The sequence below is a fragment of the Podarcis tiliguerta genome (assembly GCF_965153285.1).
Source record: "Podarcis tiliguerta genome assembly, chromosome: 13".
In the NCBI taxonomy this organism is placed as follows: Eukaryota; Metazoa; Chordata; class Lepidosauria; order Squamata; family Lacertidae; genus Podarcis; species Podarcis tiliguerta.
In genome coordinates, this window is record NC_139546.1 from 24,960,293 (window position 1) to 24,971,170 (window position 10,878).

Consider the following 10,878-nt stretch of genomic DNA (forward strand, 5'->3'; position numbering starts at 1 on the left):
TACATGGGATGGGGTTTTTCTTGCTTTGTGGGATTTTGTATCTAATACTGAAAGCTATCCCCCTTTCCGCTTTAACCTGTGTTTTTTCCTTCCCCTGCCTCCCATCTGTCTCTTTCCAGAGGGTGATCCCTATCCCACCCAGGAGGCATTGCAAGCAACCGGTGAGTTGGCAGGGCCAAATGGCTGCTTTTTCGCTGCTCTCTAATACGTCTTGCAAAGACAAGTAGCTCCAGGTTCCACCAAAAGCATCGTTCAGCAATCCAAGCCTCTGTTGCATGAGAGGACAGCCAAAGGAATATTTCCTGTGTAGAATGAACAGAAATGTTTGGTTCTGGTGTAGCAGCAGCCTTGGCTAAAATATTAGTAGTATTAGTAGTAGTGGTATTTATTACATACCGTATTTTTTGCTCTATAAGACTCACTTTTTCCCTCCTAAAAAGTAAGAGGAAATATGTGTGCGTCTTATGGACCAAATGCAGGCTGCGCAGCTATCCCAGAAGCCAGAACAGCAAGAGGGATTGCTGCTTTCACTGCGCAGCGATCCCTTTTGCTATTCTGGCTTCTGAGATTCAGAATTTTTTTCTTCTTGTTTTCCTCCTCCTAAAACTAGGTGCGTCTTGTGGTCTGGTGCGTCTTATAGAGCGAAAAATATGGCAATTGGCAAATACATTTCATTAATTAATTGCTCTTTACAAAATAAAAAAGGTATCAAAGCAGCTTGCAATAATTTAAAATACAAAGTACCATAAGATGAACCACAACCAAAATTTACAGAAATGGTTGGGTACAACAGACAGTGCTGGTCTGCAGACAAAATTAATGCTGCTGACCCCTGAACTTGGTAGACGCTCCCCACACATAAGACGCAGCCCTGTGGGTTAAGGGTGCCTTGCTCAGCAAGAAGGCCGATTTAAAAATCTTTTGATTCAATTTTTCACTGAGTCCCACCCCAAACTGGGCAAAGTGTTTTCTGCACACTCCATTCGCCTCTATAACTTGGCTCATGTGGTGCTCATCTCTGTGCTCTTTGTTTTCTTCCAGTTGAGCCAGGACCCATCTTTGGATTCAGGTGCGAGCCGTTTTCTTTCTGGCTAATAATGTGCGACTTCTCTTGCGTATCTGCTCTGCTGCGATTTGATGTGGCTTGCATCTCTATCCAGCATATGGCCAACCGGCAGCCACTTTGTGGGGGGGCGTGCGAGGATATAGTCTGCAGAGGGTTTTTCTCTGACTCTGCAATCTGTGGTTCCACCGGTTCTTTGCTGAATTCAGCCTGTGGATGACACAATATTAGCCCAGGACTTGCATGTACACTTCTAGTAGACATTTAGCTCTAGCCAGTCCCTTCTTCACCACCTTTACAAGGGAAGAGAAACTTGTGGAAATGTATGCAATGTGCCCTGTTTGGGTGTTTTCTGAGAGTCTTCCTTGCCACCACTGGCAGCATACTGGTCTTGGAATTTGAGCTGTGAGTGTGTTGCCAAGTCAGTAAGGAAGAATTGTTGTCTGCCAGCCATTCTAATTTAGAACCATTAATATGCAGCACTTCAGGATGTTGTTTACAGACTCTCCTCTTTGGGGGTGGGGAGCTTTTTCTTGTACAGTTGATGGAATATTTGCTTCCTGGGATGGATGGTGGCTGGTTAGTTCATTCTGTCCTTTTTTCTGCTGTGCAGATGATGGGCTGTCTTTGAAGGATTCTTCCAATGAAAACCAGTATGGGTTTAAGGTAGGTCACCTTCATTCTTCTCCTTTCTGATACTCCCTCCAATAGTTAGTCCAGGGTAAAGAGCTGAACAAGTACAGGTAGAGGGAACCAGGCAAATGGCCTTCTCAGTGGTGGCACCTACCCTGTGGAACGCCCTCCCATCAGGTGTCAAGGAAATAAACAACTACTTGACTTTTAGAATACATCTGAAGGCAGCCCTGTTTAGGGAAGTTTTTAATGTTTGATGTTTTATTCTGGTTTTTTTTCTGTTGGGAGCCACCTGGAATGGCTGGGGAAACCCAGCCAGATGGGTGGGGTATAAATTATTATTATTATTATTATTATTATTATTATTATTATTTTCCTCCACCACCAGCTCCTCTACACATGAGATTTAGAAATTCACTTCAAATAATCTGGATTTCTTCACACCCTCAAGGAAATCTCCTTCAGCTATCTCATTTCTCAGCTATCAGAGAAATGTTTTTCTCTGTCCTGAGACAACATGCTTCTTATCTGAAAGTCAGGGGTTGCAGGTGCTCAAACAATATACAGCTACTAAGTGTTAGGTTAGTAGCCACTAGATTCTACAATAATAATCTAAGGATCACTGAAGCGGCTCGGGAGTTCCCCTTTTGTTAAGGTGAGTAGCAAAAACCAAACAAATACATTTTGCTAGTATAAACCTAAAACTTCTGTAACTCATCAAAATGACAATAGTTGAACTAAAAATGTAAAGCATGGCATAAATCACCCACCTGATGAAGTCTAGCCCTGTGCCAAATTTCAAAATGATCCACTGAAAATCGCCAATGATACAGTAAGTTAAAAAGTGCTGAAAATTGACACATTGACCCCTTTTACTCCAATTTTTATACAATCTTGTCATATATTTGTTTCCAATTTGGGTGGGAAGCTATGGAGTAATTCAAGCTCCTTGAAGACATGTTTTCATTGGTTTCATGACGTTCTGAGGAGCACTTCAAACATTATTATGGTTTTATTGCCCCATTAAGGCCTATAATAGCCACTATTGGCAAAATAATATGATGTGTGTGGCGTATAAATACTGAAGCAATATTCATGGACCGTTCTTCAGTGTTTGCAGAGGGAGCCACCTAGCGAATAGGATGTGTAATGCCTGTTGTTTCAGTTGTGGGACCGACCAGGAGACACCAGCTGTTGGGCTGTGATCACATTTGGAAGCCTGATAAGTTACTGTGGGCACCGCACAGATCCCCCAAGAACATGATGTGCACATTCTCACAACCACACACATCCTAAAACACACACACATTGCTACCCCACACATCCCAGCACATACACAGAAACACACACACCAAAGACACTCCACCCAGGCATAAACAGTTTACTCACTGAAGGATTCCTGTAGCAATATGGCAAGGCTCAGGTGTTTCATAAGACATTACAGGGCCAAAACAATGTGGAGCATCTTTGCAGGTCCAGGCACTTCACTGAGGCCTGAGAGACCAAAGTAAAATGTAGGGGCACGGATGGCAAATTTTAAGCAAGCCCAGCTTGTGATGTGGCACAACTGTTGTCGCAGCATGTTTCTCAAAGCATCGGCCTTAGCTTCCTGTTTCCTGGCTTTGTGGAGCTTGAGAGGCAGCATGAGATAGCCTTACCTCTGGTCATCCTTAACCAAAAGGTCTCTTGATCGCTGAATTGCAAAGCCTTCCACCAGTTGAGGGTAAGTGTGCTTTTAATAAAGGCACCTGCTCTTCCTTTACTTTCCAGCACTCCACGTGGATCTTCAAGTCAAAAGAGCTGATGTTCAAATCGGCCTCCTCCATTCCTGAAGGCAGCTTGGTCTACGTCAGTGAAGGGAATGAAGCTTTCTTCCGAACCCCCAAGGGATGGAGCAGGCTTCTGGTAGGAAAACATTGGGACACTGATGTGCATGACTCTGTAGATGTGCAGGACTCAGACTCACTCAGTATCTGATACACAAGCATCTGGTTGGCCACTATATGAAACAGGAGAAGGGACAGCCACTTACCAGGGATGATGTTGTAGTGGGTTTATTGCATCAGCAGGAGGTAGGACTGCTCTGGACTGTTTAGACCCTTTGCCCTGATCCAAGAGGGCTGCTCAGCTGCTCTCTTTATTTTTAAAAATCAGGATGAGATTAAGTTATGCTTGCTTGAGCTACCTGGGCAATGCTTGCCCTGATGGCATTTTTAAAAAAACTTTTCGCACATGAGAACAAATGCTCGTTTTTTTACACATTTCGGTCCAGCCTTATCCCTGTTATGTTTCTATTGTCTCTTGATCAGCTGGAGGATTCAGAGTCTTTACTGGTTGGAGATGACCCTTCGGTGTCTACAGACAGAAATCAGGTGTGGACTTCTTCCAACTTGTAATGCTTTGCCACTGCCTGTTCAGCAGGTCTCCTGGGTTTTGCTGTGGTATAAGTTAAAGGGCTGAAAGTGGGGAGAGCAAAGAAACCGAAAGCCCATAAAATATTATACCCATTTGGGTGGCGCACTTGCAGAAGAGCATAGTTAACTGTTGGATAAAGTAATGATGAAATTAAGTGATATAAACCCCTTTGAGTAACAAATTTCATCTATTTGTAAAGCACCTCGTCTACACACCAACAACTCCTTACTCCAGCCTCAGCAGGCCTATTTAATTCTTCTCAACAACTGCCCCACCACAGCTACGGACAGGCAGAAAACTCTTACTGGGAACAGGCTGCATGTGCTGCTAGCACCTTCATCACCTTCCTAGTTCTCTTGCACTCCGTGCATAGCTAGTAGAAGGGGCAAATGGTGTCTGGGTGGCAATATTTGCTGCAGTTTATGTGTGCATGCATTCTAAGGGCTCGTTGACACAGTATTTGAGTTTCAGCTGAGTCACATTAAAAATTGTTTTGTTTCACCGTGTATCCTGTCTTCCTAGGTCCAAAACGACAAGAGCCAAGCAACCATCCAGACTGTACCACCTAGCATCCCCCAGAGGATCCCTTCAGTAAGTTCAACAGGAGAGGAGTGTAAGGCAGTCAAGCTGCTGGCACAACAGCTTGCCTTTTCTTCTTCTTTTTGAGTGTTGTCTCAGGCAAAGAATTTAGCAGCAGTGGGTGGGGAGGGACACAGGTGGCGCTGTGGTCTAAACCACTGAGCCTCTTGGGCTTGCTGATCAGAAGGTCAATTGTTCAAATCCCCACTATGGGGTGAGCTTCCGTTGCTCTGTCCCAGCTCCTGCCAACCTAGGAGTTTGAAGGCATACCAGTGCAAGTACAGTGGGACCTTGGTTCTCAAACTTAATCTGTTCCAGAAGTCCGTTTGACTCCCGAAACCATTCGAAAACCAAGGCACGGCTTCTCATTGGCTGCAGGAGCTTCCTGCACTCAATTAGAAGCCGCGTCGGATGTTCGGCTTCCAAAAAACGTTCGCAAACCAGAACACTCACTTCCAGGTTTGCGGCATTCAGGAGCTGATTTGTTTGGGGGCCAAGCTGTTCAACAACAAGGTACCACTGTAGATGTATAGGTACTGCTGCGGCAGGAAGGTAAACAGCATTTCCGTGCACTCTGGTTTCCTAGTTTCCTTCATGGTGTTCTGTTGCGCCAGAAGCGGTTTAGTCATGCTAGCCACATGACACGGAAAGCTGTCAGTGGACCAACGCCTACTTCCTCGGCCTGAAAAGTGAGATGAGCGCCACAACCCCATAGTTGCCTTTGACTGGACTTAACCATCCAGGGGTCCTTTACCTTTACCATTTTTTATAGACCTTGCTGTACCAATCTCTTCTTTCTGGTGGCCCCCTTGAAGATATGGTGCAAAACCTGGCAAGGCCATAACAAGAACCTGACTGGTTGATTGACACCACTCCTCTGGTTGATCTACTCCACCCTGTTGTCCTCCTTAGGTGTCAGGTGTTTAACTAAAATCCCTCAATTTTTCTAGCTCCGCCTAGTGGCCCTCAACATCCCCCTGACTGGTAGCATGAATGGGATTGGTGGCGTTGACCTGCGGTGCTATCGGCAGTCACAGGAGGCGAAGCTGCGTGGAACTTTCCGGGCCTTCCTGTCATCATCCACTCAAAGCCTAGTCTCCATCGTGAAGAGAGCTGACAGGAACCTGCCTATTGTCAACCTTAAGGCTAGTAGCAACATCCTGTTGAATTCTTGATTTGATGCAGACATCTTTTCTGAGGAGAGCACTGGTACCTGATGAAAAAGGCATGTGGTGCTTGCCTAGCAACTGCCCAACTAATTCTCATGATAAGTGATGACCCTAGCAGGCACTCCTATGTTTTTGGGAAGGGAAGGATTCTTGTGCCTTCCGCTGCTGTGGCTGAGGCACTTGGGTTGTAGAATAATGTTGTGGGGCCTACAGCCTCTGCTGACTGTTTTCTAGCTTGAAAAGCATTGTTTCTGTTGCAGGGCCAGCTGCTGGCAAAGAGTTGGAATTCCCTCTTCAGTAGTGCTGCTCGTTTCAATTCCCCAAAGTCGCCCATCTACACATTCAATGGGCGCAATGTCATGACGGATCCTATGTGGTGAGTAACATGTGGGGAGAGAAAGCATCTGTAGGGATATGTGACCATATGGGAGGTACAAGCAGGGCATCCCAAACTATATATAACTATATTCACCAGTTCCCCCATAAGTGCGACTGTACCTAATTGGGGAATATCTAGGTGGGGAAAATATTCAGGAGGCCCAGAAGGGGCAAATTAATGGGTAATGAGGTCCAGCATATTAGATTTCTGGGGAAGGTTTTTGAAGCACACAGGTGAGGAGTTCAGAACCTACATCTTGCCTATTGCATACCTCCCCTGCTCCACAGCTTGTCTCTCCATGTGCTTTTCTTCTCCACTTACCACGAGTAATGGAAGGAACCATGACCATGGACTCAGCTATACAGCTGCAAATAAAATGTTTTAAGTGTGCTGTAAAGCACAATACACAAATCTGACACTAGATGGTGACCATGAGCTATGGCACATTCAATATATTTTTCAAAACTTTTTTTTAAATAAGCATTTTCACAGCATTTTTTTAAATATGTGTGTAGATTCCACCTATCTATGAAAAACACCTGGGCAGAGGAGCTGCTGGGAGGTGTAAATGGAATCTGCAGGAAACACTGGGCTGGGCTTCCCTTTTGCTGTTAAATTCAGACCCAACCTCTTTCTATGCTATTGGGATGATAGTTCCACATTTAAACACATGCATCCACAGCCATTGTGTCTAGTTTGGCCCTTGGTAATAATGGATTGAGACAAGACAGGATGGGTGCTTTTTTGTGCCATGCAGTTGACTTCAGCTATCCACTTTTGTATGTCCTTCTATTTCTATGTTCAGGAGACAAAAGGCAGTCTGGCATGGTGTCAAACAACTGGGAGGCCAGGCCGAAAATCAAGACTGTCAGGAGTGGCGAACAGCCTCCAGCCAGTCCAAAGGCCTTGCCTCACCTCCAGCCGGAGGCAAGTTCCTCACAGCGGACACACATAGCTGCTCAGACTTCCTGATTGTTCTGTGCGTGGAAAATGCCTTCTGAGAAGAGCGCAGCTTCAGATCAGCAAGGAACAGCAGAAGGAGCCAGTTGCTTCAAAGGCTGGATCAGGATGACCCTTAAGACACATGAGGTGGAAAATGCAGGTACTCACGCTTCCACCCCAGCTGGGAAAGAATGTTTGAGAGGAAAGAAAAACCTTGCATCGCCTGCACCTCAGCAAGCTGCCATGTGTGCTGATATGTAGAATCAGCAGCTCACGCAGGCAGGTGCAAAAGGGGCTTCTGCTTTGTTACAATGTGTGTACCTGGACTTACATGTGCACCACCAGCACTCATGTACAGTATGCTCATATACACACTGCTGAGAGGTTTAGGAACTTTTGCTGGAGTTATGACGTGTGCTTGTTATGGATGTGTGTTAACCCTTATGCCCACAAGAAGCTCTCACATGAAGAAACAAAGAAAGCTTGGTTTATTATACAAGGTGTGACCGGAATATTCGGTGAATGGTCACAGAAATTGGACAGTGATAAATATTCAAGCATACATACCTTACAGGCCTTCAAAGTAGGCCCCCTCTGATACAATGCACCATTGACAACATTAGTACAGTAGAACTGTTGGAAGAAGTCCTCTTTTCGTACTGCTTTCAGTTCCCTTGCAACTTGGACGTGTGAAATGTTGAAAAATCTGTGCCCTTTCAGTGCAAATTTCAGTTTTGGAAAAAGAAAGAAATCTGGTGGGACAAGATTAGGAGAATATGGAGGATGGGACAACTCAGTAACCTCAGTAATGATTTCACACGGAATATGCAATTCTTCCACCATCATTCAGACGGACAAACGCCAATCCCACATCAATAACGCACGAACTTTGTCAACATTTGCCGCCGTTCTGCTCGTTGACAATCTGCCACACCGAGGGTCATCTTCGATGGTTTGCCGCCCTTCACGGAAACACTTAAACCACTCATACACTGTCTTTCGAGTTACCACTTCATATCCGTACACAATTGTGAGCATTTTGTGGGTTTCCGATGCTGATTTACCCAATTTGAAACAGAATTTCATATTGACTCTCTGCTCCATTTTCAATCACAACGCACTGCACTATTAACAGCTACTAAACGCTACCACATGAACATAGGCCTGTTAACAAATGCCGAGACACGTGCACATATGTTAGCTGAAATACGGATGAATGCCTCCCACATGTCTCCGCGAATCCAGCAGTTCCCATTATTGCAAACAGGGGTGATTCACCTTACTTTCTGGTCACACCTTGTATAAAACAGGAGCAACAGAATATATAAAAATGCTGCTTTAGACAGCAAAGTTACAGTCTAAGCAGGTAGCAAATTACAATACATACACACTTTGATTAGAGATTCCCTAACTATTCTAAAGGCCTACAGAAGCATGGGCATGACAATTTTGTCATAAACCCACACTAGAAGCGGGGCGGGGAGGAAAGCATACCTGTCTCTAAAGCAAAGCAGACGTGTGCAGAGTCCTAAATATCTCTGGGTTAAGTGCTGTCCTGTTGGAGCTGTGAGAGCTAACAGGCCTTTGAATCTAGGTTTTTAAAATACCTTTATGCCATGATCTACGGGGATAAACCACACCATAAATTCAGATTCACACACCCCTCTTTACAGCTTCGGCACATCTCTCAGAAGATATGTGTGTGTGCATGCATTTGTGTACACGCACTCACAGAGATACGTGTGCGTGCACATAGATTTACAACCTGTTCTCTGTTTAGCAAAAAAAGGTGGCAGAAGGGATGTATTGTGCACAGGAATTTTTATGGAATGTTGTGGCTTTTCCCCCACAGTGTTCCTGCATGGGTAAACATAGATCTCACAAAGAAAAGGCAGCATCTAGGTTGCAGACACATTTACATTTTTGGAACTATTGAATTCTACAGCAGGGAGGTGTTAACATCTGTGGGACAGCTCCTGCACACTCCTGCACTAGCAAAATGACCTGCAACCAAAGCATTTCTGGCAGGTCGAGCATCCTCTTGAAAACAGCCCAAAGAACTGCAACAGCGACCTTTCTAGGCAGCTTGATCTGTTCCTATACTGTGTTTATAAGGCTGATACTACACTGTTACTTATCGCAAATACTAGTAAGGCAAACCCATACAGTAGGGTTGCCATCCATCTGGGAAAACCTGGACATGCCAATCCAGGCGGATTTTACATTTTAAAGGAAATATCTGACTTGGAGGGGGGGGCTCGGGCTTAGGCAGATTGGACTCGGGCTGCTCTGCACACCGCAGCCACTGCCAGCCCAAGCCAGGCAAAGAGGCACACGGGGAGCAGCAGAGGCCTTGTGCACCCACGTGTCTCTTTCCCAGGCTCAGGCTCGCAGTGGCTCAGGCTGCCCTCTTTTTTGCTCTTCAATATATGGCAACCCTATCATACAGTCACCTTCACACATGACATTAGGGGTTCTTGCACTTCTTGGTCTGAAAAGTTGGTAGAGTGTTCATTTAACTTCAAAATCCCCGCCCCCGCCCCCCCATGGGAGAAAGTTTGGTTGCTTGTTTCTTTTTAAAAACTGATTCCAGTTTAATAAAGATGCTATTTTGAATAACCTTCTCCAGCTTTCCCTAAACCTGACAAAGTTGGTTGATTTGAGCATATAGAACATCAGTTATGAGCATGATAAAGAAATGAATGAGAGGCTCTTTATGATCTACTGGGATCAGATAGTCCAGCTAAACTCAAAATACTCTCAAGAGTGACAAGAGGATCAATATATGTAGAAAATTCCCTAATTGCCACGAGGTTGTCATTCTAGCAATGTGGAATTCATTTGTCCTGGACTCTGAACACCACCAGTGCAAATCTGGAATCATTCCATTACATCTACTAAACTTAACTGGTGAAAGGTGCCATCCGTGTAACACTTTAATTCTCTCCCCCCCTTTGATTAGTTGCAATGCAGTTACTTATTTTATTATGAAAAACAGATCCTCATTGTCCTATAATTTCCTCCCTACAATCCTATTTCCTCTCACCTTCAACTTTTGAATCTATTCCTTGTTTCCTGACTCCTGTTTTAAGTCATTTTACTGACTGTACATTTGTTTACAATATATCAAAGTAAATTAATTTATGTTAGCACAATATATTTTTCAAGAAGTTTTTTTTTAAAGGATAGCTTAGTTGGTTAGAGGGGTTTTTAATTCCATCCATCTTTTGACATGTTTCTTCACACTGTAATAAGTCTCCATGGTGGAGAAGGTCCGATGTGAAATAAAAATTGTTCAATTGTCATTCTCTTTTGCTTCTGTGTCATGCCTTTTCAACTGTCAGCATCCAACTACTTGTGGACTTTTATATCGCACAGTAAACAAAGTTGATCAGCATAACACAACCATAAAACAGCATAAAAATACTGTCCAATGGAGTCTCACAGACAGGTCTCTCCTGGGGATTTGTGGTAGCCCAGAGCTTACTGAGGGATGTGCATTTTCTATGTATTTTAGAAATTATTGGCATGAAGGAGCCATGACAGTGGGCTTGTCCACACTTGCCTTGGGAAAACCCACTCTTTACTGCTGAATCAGAGCACACATCAATTGGGCTTTCCGTGCATTAATGTATCCTCTGATTCAGCGATAAAGAGTGAGTTTTCCCAGGAGAAGTGATGGAGCAAACGGAAAACCA

General features: G+C 44.4%; 1 protein-coding gene across 6 annotated transcripts in view; it reads left to right on the forward strand.

Annotated features, from left to right (window-relative positions):
• Nucleotides 1-10,489, forward strand: part of LOC310661921 (uncharacterized protein) — a 47,761-nt gene extending 37,272 nt beyond the window's left edge. For all 6 annotated transcript variants that reach the window (XM_083408575.1, XM_083408577.1, XM_083408574.1 and 3 more), the window contains 9 exons: nt 120-161; nt 1,042-1,069; nt 1,677-1,729; nt 3,467-3,601; nt 4,006-4,068; nt 4,634-4,702; nt 5,641-5,835; nt 6,120-6,235; nt 7,044-10,489. In XM_083408575.1, coding sequence (XP_083264701.1) covers nt 120-161; nt 1,042-1,069; nt 1,677-1,729; nt 3,467-3,601; nt 4,006-4,068; nt 4,634-4,702; nt 5,641-5,835; nt 6,120-6,235; nt 7,044-7,239 — 897 coding nt within the window. In that variant the 3' untranslated portion in view covers nt 7,240-10,489. The remainder of the gene's footprint in view (nt 1-119; nt 162-1,041; nt 1,070-1,676; nt 1,730-3,466; nt 3,602-4,005; nt 4,069-4,633; nt 4,703-5,640; nt 5,836-6,119; nt 6,236-7,043) is intronic.
• Nucleotides 10,490-10,878: the final 389 nt, after the last annotated feature.